Raw genomic sequence first — 13,480 nt, forward strand, 5'->3', positions numbered from 1 at the left:
GTATCTTGCACCTGGCAAATACTCCAAAAGACTAAAACTATTAAGTAAACTAAAACTAAGCCTTTACAAAAGAACTAAAGAAAAAAAACATGCTGTATTATAATATACAAATATTCTAAGTCAACGGACCACACATATATCAAATTGGTTTGGTGACACCCAGAGTGGTGACACCGCATCTAGTCAGCCAATGACATGAGAGTAAGCAACGCACGTGCTGCTGCAGCTGTCACTCGTGTCCCTGTTGTCCTGGTTTCATCGACACGTGACTGTGACCCTACAGAAAAATAGGTGACAAAGTGCAAAAAAATTGTCAACACTCATTTGCAATGACAGGTAAGTCTCTCTCTCGCGCTCTCTCTCGCTCTCTCTCTCTCTCTCTCTCTCTCTCTCTCTCGATTGTTGTATCTTGTTGTTTGTTAGATGCTATTTTGTTTTGTTTATATGTTCGTAGATAAAGTTCAGGAGCTCGTTTCAAAGTGTCTGCAGGCCCGGGACATGGCCTACTGTCCATACAGCCGCTTCCCCGTCGGTGCCGCCATTCTAACAGCAGATGGCGCTATAATCACAGGTAATACTTCCCCAAACAGGCAGTTTAAACCGACTGGTGGTGGTGGTGGTGTCAAATGCTGTACATTATTATATTTTATCACATATTTTTCAATGAATTGTAGTCTTGAGTCTATTCATTTATTATGTATTTATATTCATGTTTACTTACAGCTTGTGGGATCTAATCTGTATTTTTCCACAAAGTTGATACTAAGAGATTCACTAGCATGTGATGAAAATTTGAATTGTGATTTATTGATAATTATATGATCGATAACAGTTGCTCCTGTTGGTGTTTAGATATGTAGAAGATAGGAAAACAACTAAATTGGGGATGTACCATACACAATTGCATGCAGAGTCTAATCTGCATTTTACTCAAGTTAAAGGTCCAGTGTGTGAACTTTGGTTGAAATTTGTATGAATTGTTGTTTTCATGTCCACAGAATGAGCCTTTTATATTAACGTCAGGAGCTGGGTCAGCTCTATTAAGCCCGCTGTTCAGGGTCACCATGTTTTACAGTAGCCCACAAAGGACAAACCTTTGGACAAAGGACAAACATTTTTCTAGCTTTGATGTTAAGAAGGCTACATAGGTTCTCCAACACACTCAGAAATTTTACATCATACAATCCATTTTTAATTAATCATAATTTTTGAAATTAGTGTCTTTTCTTATCAGACAGTAAAACATAATGAGCACATTGTTAAATGTCCGTAAAGTATATCAGTTGTACACCTACACTGGCTACAAATGCCGCTTACTCACAGATGCATGATTAATGACACAGTAAAATAACATGCATAGAAAGAAATAATTGTGGTCTTGAAATGATTTCGATTTGATCTTGCTACAATTTTGAAATAAAAACAAGTAACAACACATGTATAAAAAACAACAACATATTGTTGTATATGTTTCAGGGTGTAATGTAGAGAACGCCTCGTATGGTCTGACCGTGTGTGCGGAGCGGACGGCCATCCAGAGAGCTGTGGTGGAGGGACACAGACACTTCACAGCCATCGCCGTGACATGGTGAGAGTCTGTAACACGGCAACGCTGACCCTTTAAAAGCTTCCACTTCTCATGCACTGATCGTCCCCTCTGTGCAGTGACATCAAAGACAGTTTTGTTGGCCCATGTGGTGCATGTCGACAGGTTCTCATGGAGGTGAGATAACATTTTTATTGCCATTATAGGCAATAATCATTATCCTGGGATCAGAACTCGGTGCACTGCAAAAACTTTCCAGACTGTACGCAATTTCCACACTGACCTTAATTAGGATGGAAAACTGGAACAGTGTGTGTAAATCAGAACTTTGTTTCATGTCATATTTGAGACAAAGTCCTCTGTAGGCCATAATAATTTCCATCTTCCACTGTTATCTAATTCTTTGTGTTTTCTAAAGTTAGGATGGCCATTGCCAAAGCACCAAAAAGGACATGCTTAAATTTGTCCATGATAACAATGGTATGATGACAGAGTGATTATGAGATACTCTTTTCATTTAATTTATGATATATCATGATGAAAAAAAATATTTAACAACAAAACATCTGTTTGAAAAACTGACAACTGAGATCTGAGAACAAATTGCAAATTGTCTTATCTTATTGCGGTCGTAGTCATAAATTGGCTAAACTGCCAGAAATCAGAACAATGTTGCCCTTTCACTTTTGTGTGTTTCTCTCTTTCACCAAGTTTGGACCAAACTGGACTGTGTACTTGACCAAACCGGACGGTTCGTACAAAGAAACCAGCCTCAGTGAACTGTTGCCTCTAGCCTTTTCCCCGGTGCACCTTGCAAAGGACTAATAAAGATTCAACTGCATGGATTGATGTTTTTTTTTTTTTTTTTACAGCGAAGACAACTTGAGGAATAGTTAAAAATCCTTTAATAATTCATGGCTATTAATTTTTTTTTTTTTTTTTAATTCTACTTTTGAATTTGGTCACAAATAACATTGGCAAGGTTTTATTAAAGTTCACATACATAAACAATGAAGATTCTTCTTTTCATTTAATAAGTATATCTTCTTTTCCTTTAGGGGTGGAAGGCCACATATTGTTACTATTATTGGTAGTAGTAGTAGTAGTAGTAGGTTGGCAGATGGCATTACCTTTAGATCAAAGAACAACTTGATATAAAAGGACAAAGCTTTGACCTGCTTTTCAGGAGTAGTTATGAACAGTGACAAACACCGTAAGTTCGAACTGTGAGGGCAGAATCACGCCTCGCAGTGTACACCCTGCTGGAAATTGTTATTAGAAGAAGAAGACAGCAAAAAAAAAAAAAAAAAAAAACAACGAAACGATGATGTCACGTGTGAAAAAGTGGGTGGGTCTTCCTTCTGTATCCGGAAACATGGAGGCGGTTGTGAGTGATGTCGTCGCTCCTGAGGACCTTTCTGTAAGTTGTCACTTTACTAAACCCTTTTCACTCTCATCAACGTACACTTAAACACGCGACACACCTCAGCTCAGGCGCCCGCGACATCTACGCAGTGTGTAAATGCGGGAAAATGTAACGGAAGACGACGTGTCGCAATATAACACTGCGGCGACGCTTGGGTAGCTAATGCTAGTGGTCATGTTTACGTCAAATATGCTAATTACATCATGCAGCACATGACGTACGTTAAAAACACGTCGGTCGTGGCAACATTAAGTCAAAAAGTGTATACTAAAGTGTATTTATTTTTTTAAATGGATAAACTGGTCAACTCAGTTGTGAAAAAGCATTTTGTCCACTTCCAAATTAGGGTTTTAGGGAAGGTTAAACCTTATCTTCCCCAAAAGGAACTTTAAAAAAGTAATTCATATGTTCATCATGTCCTGATTGGATTACTGCAGTGCTTTATACTTTGGATTTGATGAGTCATCTCTTCGCCGTCTTCAGTTGGTCTAAAATCCAGCAGCACCTATGTTGAAGGGGAAGAGACGACGTGATTATCGCATCAGCCATGTTCTGGATTCAATACACTGGCTTCCTGTCACTCACAAGATCCAATTGTATTGCTTGTTTTTAAATATTTGCAAAACTCTACACCACTTTATTTGACCGAGTTGCTGCTCATTTGCTTTGGCTTTTGACTACCAGTTGAGGTTATTTATTTATTTATTATTTTATCGAGTCTTAGTGTTTCTTCTCTATTTTTATGTGCTTGTTTCCAGTGCTGTTTTTTTTTTATAAACTTGACCTTGGTGTAAAATATACTGTAATCCTCCGTGTTTATTGAATATGACACTGAATTAAACCCAATTAAGATCTATGGTTTCAACACCAGAACTTGAAATGACACCCGTGCTGTTGTCAAGTCTCATTTAGATTATTGTAATACGATTTTTTTTCCGTGTTTTAATAAAACTGCTGTTGCCTGTCTTCTGTTGACTTTTTTTGTTTTTTAGCTCGATGTGAATGACTCCTCACTGATTGTCCTTATTCAGTGTCTATTTACACTGGTTTTCAAAATCTAGTTTTACCGAGTACACTTTTTATGTGTGTATTTTATTTGGCACTTTGTGATTTTTATCTGTGAAAAGTGCTATAGAAATAAACTTTGCTTGCTTGCTTGCTTAAGCTTTCTAATGGACTACATTTGATTTTGTTGTCACAGAAATTTGAGAAGAAATACAACAGTGAGCTGGCGAAGGGAGCCGTCTCTAAAGAAACCAAGTTTGAATTTGCTTGGTGCCTGATCCGGAGTAAATTCTCACATGAGATCAAGAAGGGCATTGCACTGTTGGAAGGTAAGTCAAACAAAATGTATGCATGAATACACTTGTTTATTTTCAAAGCTAACAAAAATGAATATTTAATTGAAACAAGGGTTGCACAATATTTCTTCATACACCTGACAAAACCTGTGACGCTGTTGCAGACAAGTTGACCAAGTTTTTCTCTTAAAAACCTTCCTGTAATAGAATCCTTGACTGTTAAAATCAAAAGTGAACTCATTGAACAGGAAACCAAGGTGAAGTATTTAGCGATAATTTAGATGCTGCGTTCTCAGTCACGTGAAAAAGATCTGCAAAACAACTAAAACTAACTTGAAATGTGTCTTCAAATGATAAGAAACTGCTTGACAATTGACTGTACCTTGGTATTTCTAAATTCAATGATACTGTCACATCTGTCTTATGGGCTGACTGTCTGGTCTTAGTCCAAACAGGCTGTAGTTCAGCCCCCAACCCTTTACAATCGTCGATAGAAAACAATTATGGTATCATCATTGTCACATTTTAACTTAATATCAGATCTTGAGTGTTGTTAATCTTGTCTATAAATGCTTAAATGCCCTCGCTCTCCACATTTTTGTAAAGGTTGTAAACACATCCAGAGAATACAGAGCTGCAGCAGATCCACTAGAGCAGCATCAAGTGGAAACTGTAAAATCAGATTCTGCAAAATATCTTTTGCTCAGATGAGTTCTTCTGTAAAAGGAGCAACATCTTGGAACTTGCTACCTGATCTTTTGAAAGCAGCTGCAAACTTCCCAATTTTTAAGAGCACTATCAAATCCTGGTTGCAGTCTAGTCCTCAAATGTAATGTTTTTAAATTAGTCTTTTATTATATGTTTTATACTTAAGCCCCTTTTACACCTATGTTCCCAGCTCGCCTCGCATTTTTAGGATTGTTAAGTCTTTTTAACTGATCTACAGTTCAGCATGCCTCTTCCTGTGACGGCCAATCTGTGGCCGGCAGTCTGGTGACGTCACAGATAGTATCACCTCAGCTCGCTTGGAACCTCGCCAGAGCAGGTACTAAAAAAAAAAGTAGCAGGTACCAAATATAGCGAGTGGAAACGCAAGTGTTGCAAAGAAAACATGTCTGTTAGAAGTACTGTCTTTGTTACTGTATTATAATATGACTGCAATATTAAAAAAACTGAATAGGCTAAAGTGTTTAGTGGGACCTTTAACTTACACTTGAACAACTGTGGGACTCTTTTTGTCCTAAATGTGATGGAACCATAAATAATGTCATTAGTTACACCTATTTGTTCTTGCTGTGACTATTGGGCCAGGTTTATTCAAGACATGCATGAGCATTACACACACACATGTTGTGTGACTTGAACTCATTTGAATTTTGTTGCCGTTTTAAAATACTTGAAAGTTGGTTTTGAATTTTACAACCGCATTACATTCCAAATGCCAAGGATCACAGAATTTGACCAGCATTAAGTCATATACTGCATCAGTGAGGCCACTTAAAGAGAAATCGGCAAACAAACTGGATAATAAACATGTTGTATGCAAGCTGTTATAAAGGAATCTCTGCCATTCCTTCTGGGAAAAGCATCCGTTGGTTGGTTTTATGGTTTTATTTTGCAGCATGGGAGCAATTCCAAAGATGTGCCTAGTGTCAAGGGAGGTCACAGTAAAGACTTTTCTTCTTCTTCTTCTTCTTACTATGCGCCTACTACATATTTCCTGTATTTTTTGGTTGTACCTTAGATAAGTATGTGTTAATTTGTCGCAAGTCAAATCGCAATATTCAACAACACTGTCGCATCTGTTCCTAACATTGTGCAGCCCTAATGGAAATCTTTATGTGATAATAATGGTTGTCAATCATTTAAATGTTGCCCTGTTTTTTTTTACACAGCCTTTAATATGTTTGTGTGTTGTATGTATTGAACATGTCAGCCACCATACACCGCAGTTCATGATGCAAGAGTTCACAAATCAAAACTGTTGAAATTGGTCGATCTCAAATATTATCACAATGAATGTCACGTAACTAGAACCAGCCAATTGTGGTTCTGAAGCCTACAGAAAACAGCAAAGTCAGTTAAAGCAGTTATATGTGTGTTTGTACAATGCACAAATGTTATATTGATACATATTGACCTTTGGTTATATTGCTACTGAAGAAAATTCGATTGTGGTCGTTATCGTCAGTGAATTGTTGCCCTAGTTCATATCTATGATAAGTTACAATTGTGTGAAAATATTTACTATGAAGGACTGTTAACTATTGGTACTATTACTTTATTATTACTATATTACTACTATAACAAATAAAAATATTAGTATTTAATATTAGTGTTTGATCACTTAATGTGACTATTCATAACTTGTATATTTAGTTTATCTTTAACATTTCCAACAATGATTTAAACTTCAAGCACATAGTCCATTTTACTGTATGTGGTGTCTGAAAACGCTGTCCTCCAGGATACAAATGTGGCAAGATGTCAGTGAATACAACTAAGCATTAGTGAAAAACACTTTTAATGCATTCTTTTTCTGGCTTCTCCCTTTATTAAGCGCCACAGTGAATCATCTGCCAAATACATATTGTTCTGGTTTAACAAATAGGAACACGAGACTCTCAAGAGAACGGGTAAATGTCATGAAGTGCCCCCTGAGAAAGGATTATTCCGGGCCACAATAATGATTTGGACAGTACCGGCCCACTTCAAGCACTGGCTGGAGTTTTACGGTCCAACTTACCTAATCGTCTATATTCAAATAATATTTTTGTTTCAAATGCTCTTCCCTACTAATGGTTGGGCAAACCTCACATCAGGTTTTAATTTAAAAAAATAAAAATAAAAATTGTGGTCTGAATACATTGTTGTTTCTTTTTTAGAGCTTGTTCAAAAGGCATCAAAGGACGACTCGCGGGACTTCCTGTTCTACCTTGCAGTGGCCAACTACAGACTCAAAGTTAGTGTTGCTCTTAAACTGATGACATTGTGGGTTTCCTGGCTAAAATCATGTGATGTTATTTGAATCTTGACCTTTACACACTTGTGTTAATTCAGTCAGTATGTTTACGTGGGGTAAGAAAAAAAAAACCGACTAATTGTGTTTGTCCATGTAAAACTGTCCCATTGAAATTGTACTAAATTAAATATTATATAATTTAACTTATTTCTTATTCTATACACAGACTATTGCACTTTTATACTGATAAGAGGACAGAATTTGTGCTTATAGATTTAAATGTTTTGAAGCTAATGGATAGTAGAAAGACATGGAATGGCGCTCAATGTGTTACCAACTAGAGCTGCAACTAACGATTATTTGCACAATCGATCGAAACCTGGACATGATAATGTTCTCAAATGTTCTCATTTTGGTCCTCCTATCAAAATGATTCAGTTTTAATGATGTCTTTGTTATGTTGAGCAAAGAAACCAGAACATATTCACATTTAAGAAGCTGAAACAATCTGAAATCTTTTTATTAATGAAAAGAGCTTCAAACCCATTAATCCATTATCAAAATAGTTGACGATTAATTTAGTGATCGATTAACAATTGAGTAATTGTTTCAGCTCTATTGCCAACTACCTGCCTAACGTGTCCCCCTCCTTGCTGCATCAAGAATTACTGAAGGAGAAAACTCGTTCATCTATTGGTTAACGCTGACTGGAGTTGCGATACATTTTCATCGGACCATATTTCTATCAGAGCCTTTTACCTCGTTCTTGCTCCACGTCTGACCGCGAGCATGTGCATATGTTTTGGTTGTGTTTACCCACGATGCCCTGCGTTGTAGTCCGCTTCCTGCATTTGGTTCACTTGAAGAGAACCGAGACCTACGTTTTTAGACGGACCAGAGTTTGCTTCTTTGGTGCGTATCAGAGTTCGGTTGCATATTCACACCTCCCCAAACAAACCAGACTTTCTGAGCAAACAAACAAGGGTTCGATTAAGAAGGGCTGGTGTGAATGCACCCGACAGCGTGCAGGGGCAGTGGATCAGGATTGAGAAACTGGGTTAAAGGTGGTATATTGCCGCCTACCATCGCCAAAGGACACACTTCATTAAGCATTTTCCTGCTCGTGCTTGTATACTGGGATAAGGAGAGTAGTCCAATTTTAACAAAATCACTTAATCACTCATGAAAACATACAGACTGTCTTGAATTCACATTGGTTTTAATACTGGTTTTTTTTCCCCCTCAGGACTATGAGAAAGCCCTGAAATACATCCGGACTCTCCTTAAGAACGAGCCGGGGAACAAACAGGCTCAGGAGCTGGAGAAACTCATCGAAAAAGCGTTAAAAAAAGGTAAAATGTTTTTATTACACCTGATTTGAATTTAGTTTGCACACGTTTTCATCCTAACGTTCATATTTTGTCATTTAGACGGCTTGGTTGGCATGGCGATCGTCGGGGGAATCGGCCTCGGCATGGCCGGTATAGCAGGACTCATTGGTTTGGCCGTGTCAAAGGGAGCTGCCAAATCCTAACGTGGACATGAGATGATGTGTTTTTATTTTGCTGGACTCATACACTGACTCTTTTCTGCATAAAAATATAATAAGTTAAGTAAAGAGAACTTGGAAGGATATAACATTATGGTTTGATGTGCCAGTGATTAACCTGTTTCCAGATTTAACAGGGTTGAAATTCACAATTCATAAAATATTATTTTGCTCCTCACAGGCTGTCGCATGCCGCTTTTGTAATACATGTGTAAATAAATTAGAATAGACAAAGTGCAGTGCAGTCCATGTCATTATGTCAGTTTGCCTCAAATTCCTAAGTTGACATTTTATATAACTGAAATCTTTGTAAGAAATCAGGAGTGGTTCTGTGTCGATCTTTATCATTACTTTTGACTTAACCAATGGTAAAGGGAAGTGTCGGCCGTGCAGGAGAAAGTGTGGCTTGTTATGATGAAAGGAACAGATTCTTTTGCAGGTGAGCTGATGGTATCATACTACACTACTGTGAGAGAAGTGCTGCTGCGAGACCAGTGCTTTCTTTTCAATTACACCAAATACATCTTAAGGTTAAGGGAAGCCAAGAACTTATTGGACACTAATACATTTTTGTCCTTTAATATGCAGCATTTAAAAATGTCAAATATGTATCTGTCGTGCACTTATTAAATAAACGAAATGATTTTGACCTGGGAAAATGTTTTAATGCTACGTAATTGTGTTTTGTTTTTAACTGTTAAATAATAATGTGCATGTCAGTGTGTAACATTTAGGAGGGTTTTCACTCTTTCATACAGCTTTATTTTCCACATGAGGGTCACAGGGCCTCAAAAACAAAGAGTGACATCTTTTCTGGTTTGTGAAGGCCACCGTAGTTGCTTGAGGAGCATAAACTAAAGACAGGGTCAGTTCATGGATGTATTATAAGAACCCTCTTATAATACATCCATGGGTCAGGTGAGGAGTGACATCTGTAATCACTAATTGTTTAATCTTTACTGTGCAATGCTTTACACTTGACATACATACCTACAAAGTGTTGGGACATCAAATAAAGTCTGTATTAATTGGTTGTAAAAAAAAAAAAAAGTGCTTAAGGAGATTTCGCCTAATCTATTGCGAAAGACCGTTTTTTTCCATCTCCCTAACTCTGCAGCTGATCGATTTTATCGGAGTTATTTTAACTTTTATTTTAAGAACCTTTTTATTGATAGAGCAAAGTCCAGTATACGATCCTTTTCTTATCAGCATCATTTATTGACTCTGGTAAATATATGCCTGAGCTTCGATGGACATTGTGGAAGAGCAGGTATTATTAATATTATGTGTTTGTTTGCAGTCTTCAGAAAAGTCATTCCTAAGGGTAGATTGTTGCCTCCTAGTGGGCAGTAGAGTTACTGCAGGTGGGCTATGTGAGGTCATAGAAGTTTTTTTTTTAATTTTTCAGTTTGGAAATTATGCTTTATACTTTATATGTTTAACTTTTTATTCATGATAATAATAATAATAATGCATGTCTGGGTGCTACTACCCCCAACTATTAGGTATTTACAATCATCACTCAGACTATCTGAAACTGAATTCAAGATATCTAAAAGGACAATATAGATGTCTTCCATTGAGGATAGCTAAAGACATCTTACACTTGAATTTTGACGACTCATACTGGCATATTAACTGAAACTGCAATTCGGGACATCTACAATTCAGTTTTGGGTATCTGCAACTGAACTGTAGATAGCAAAAGTGACGTCATTCTGACGATGTATAAACAGAATTGATGATATCTGAAACTGTAGTTGTGGCTGTATAAACTGACGCTGCAGATATACCAGTACTGAATATCCTGTCCGCTGATTAAATGTTAAAACTGCTTGCTCTACACAGTATTTAAGAATCGAACAGTACATTGTGTATGACTGATTTACTGTGAACCAAATGTGACACGTGCATCCATCTATCCATCCATTTTCTACCGCTTTTTACAGTAAAAGAAGCAACATTTCTGTTTCTGTACATGTAATGTAGCGTGCTGCATTTCTACAGTACAGTATAATCCTTAACCAAAGTGCTTTACAAAATAAAAGCATTACAGACACACATTAAAACCACACATTAGAGCACACACGATCAAAGCATGAAAATACCAATTAAACGCACACAAGAATAAAAACTGTCATTAAAAGCCATTCTGAATGTAGAGTATGAGTGGCAGCCATTTTGTAATCCCAAGTTGGAAATCTAACTGATTCTGATGTCTGACCACAACTGACGCAGGGTTAGGGGTAGGGATGGGATCGTGATACCACTTTTTGTTGTGTCCCATATCTATATCAAAAACTCATTTATCATTTATGAACGTATGGAGCTGTTAACAACACATTTGTGACATTTTTGGACCGATACTGATACTGACCGATACCGATTCCAATCCCTAGTTAGGGGTTACCAAGTAGAAACACAGCTTATTCTAAATGTTCCTATACTGTATATTCTTTTAAATTAAAACGGACTCATGATTCAGTTTGGATGTGCAGATATTTCTGCCCGTTAATGAAAAAAGGAGGTCGTCAATTTTCCGAAAATGTTGCCACGACCTTTTAAAGCGTGGGTTTGGCTGACTGAGCCGTGGAAAACGTGCCAAGTTCACTCGCTGCCTCTCTTCACATCTTGAACCCCGGGGGAAGAGATTGAAGTCACCAGCATATTTTTTTTTACGATGGGAAGGCTTATTGAGACTATCAGTTGTGTGGCGTTATCAGCCTCGTGGGGTGTTACTCATTAACCCACCTGTCGGGACCGAAACTCACCAGGGACATATCAGTGAAAACAATCGTCTCGTGTGGTGTGAAAGAGGTGATCGAGTGGGTAAACGCAAACATGAAAGCGGGTACAAGTCCCCAAAGGTGGATCTCTTGTGTACAGACGAGTTCTGCGTAAACCCGTTTTTAAAAAAACCCAAAAAGAAGCAGACTTCAACATCAATGACTCATCAATCTGTTTCAGTCACAAGGGCCAACGTTCATTGACGGCCCACTTGTTTTAACACGACTGGGAGATATTAATGTGTAATCACCATAAAGAAAGGGAACACATCTCTGAACACTGTGTATTACATCCTGTGTAAATGTCACAGCGCTTTGAAGTTACTGTATAATCCAGTGGAACAGCAGTTCATTGTCTGTCACAACATATTACTGCGGGCAGTAAACTTTCTCACACAATTACGTGACGTTAATGTGCACATAGGATTTCTTACTGCCATTTATTTACTTCTTTCCTTCTGCCTAATGTTGTGATTACGCTTCGTGTCATTTACGGGACCTGATGAGATACAGAGAAAACCAACATTCTGGACTTTTCATTTTCTGCAGAGAAAAAAACGTTCAGATACGGAAAAGCCGTTTGGTGACGACTGACAAATGTTTTAGGTTGTTTCCATGCGTTCATCTCTCATGCAACCTTTTAAAAAACCTTCATCTTCTGTGAAAATATTGCCCAAAACCGCTATTTCATACATACTAGTCTTGTATGTCAAGGTTTACACTCAGTTTTGAACCCTTTCAATCAATAGATCCAAGGTTCAGCCGTCACTGGAAAAAGAAAATTGACAAAGTTGTAAAATGACGTTATTTTACTAACATAACTGAAAGGTGTGGACTTCTGTTGTATTTTATTGATCATTCTGCTGCAGGGAACAGCTTTGATGGCTTGAAAAGATATATAATAATTTGGTCAAAGTTGCATTTTAAATTGTTTTATAAACTCAGGAACACATCATACCATACAGAGTAAAGTAAAAAAAAAGACATTTTTTAATTAAAATCTGGCACATATGATGGTCTTAAAGTCTTGCTTTTGTAACTCAACCAGCATAAACAGACTAACTTCTAAATGTTGTTATCTGTGTCTTCCATGAAGTGGTGAAAGAGCTTTTCCTTGAAAGCACACGAAGCACATGTTGCCTTCATAGGTATCACTTCAGAAATATCATAAAAATCAGTTTTCGTCTTTGTAGACAAACCTAATTTATCAATCTAAAACACACAAACTCATCAGCGAGCGATGCTCAGCTAAGTGAGCTGTAAAAACAAACGAGGAGCTTTGCAAACCATAAAAATGAGGGGTTTATGGACGAGAGATGGAGCTTTGCTCTAATGAACAGATGGAACCATCACGGCTGCCCCTCTTACTCTCTTAATTATTGTTTTTCTTAATCAAGTTATGAAGATTTATGCAGTATTTCCTTTTCGCTTTGGGATAAAAAGGGGAAAATGTATAATTTCAGTGGATTTATTTACACAGTTGACTCAAAGACTTAACAGCAAGTTAAACAACCAGATATAAAAAAGTGTACAGAGTAGAACCCAGGAACTTTTACTTGTTCATATCAGGATGTTTCAGTCTTTATTCAAAACAACAAAAGAAATCTGGCCCCTTTGAAACAAAAACACCTCTTTTCATAACAGTACATGAGCTTCTGTCTTTTCTTATCGTGGACAAATAAAACATTTCCATGATAACACTCTGTGTGATTCTAATTATCTCATGATCACTTTCATTCGCAATGCACTTTTCATGCAGTCAGATGTTAGAGAATATAAACATTTGTGTATTGATTTATGTCTGTACAACTTTTGCTGGATAGGTTAACCTTTGATTTCCTGTTAACAAAGTTCCGCTTTATTGTGGATGACCCCTGCATCGATGTCTGGAAGCTTATTCTTGACCTTTA

General features: G+C 37.3%; 2 protein-coding genes across 2 annotated transcripts; both read left to right on the forward strand.

The window, feature by feature from the left end:
• The first annotated feature begins 213 nt into the window (after nucleotides 1–213).
• Nucleotides 214–2,387, forward strand: zgc:103586. The gene is made up of 5 exons (XM_058626155.1): nucleotides 214–336; nucleotides 455–571; nucleotides 1,477–1,588; nucleotides 1,666–1,723; nucleotides 2,258–2,387. Exons 1-5 carry the CDS (start codon nucleotides 330–332, stop codon nucleotides 2,369–2,371), a joined length of 408 nt encoding a protein of 135 aa, XP_058482138.1. The 5' UTR covers nucleotides 214–329; the 3' UTR covers nucleotides 2,372–2,387.
• A 455-nt stretch (nucleotides 2,388–2,842) lies between these two features.
• On the forward strand, nucleotides 2,843–9,443 carry fis1 (fission, mitochondrial 1). Its single transcript, XM_058626154.1, has 5 exons — nucleotides 2,843–2,966; nucleotides 4,174–4,306; nucleotides 7,159–7,235; nucleotides 8,482–8,587; nucleotides 8,666–9,443. The coding sequence occupies exons 1-5, from the start codon at nucleotides 2,871–2,873 to the stop codon at nucleotides 8,767–8,769; spliced, it is 516 nt and encodes a 171-aa protein (XP_058482137.1). The 5' UTR covers nucleotides 2,843–2,870; the 3' UTR covers nucleotides 8,770–9,443.
• Nucleotides 9,444–13,480: the final 4,037 nt, after the last annotated feature.

The sequence above is a fragment of the Solea solea genome, chromosome 3, assembly GCF_958295425.1.
Source record: "Solea solea chromosome 3, fSolSol10.1, whole genome shotgun sequence".
Lineage (NCBI taxonomy): Eukaryota > Metazoa > Chordata > Actinopteri > Pleuronectiformes > Soleidae > Solea > Solea solea.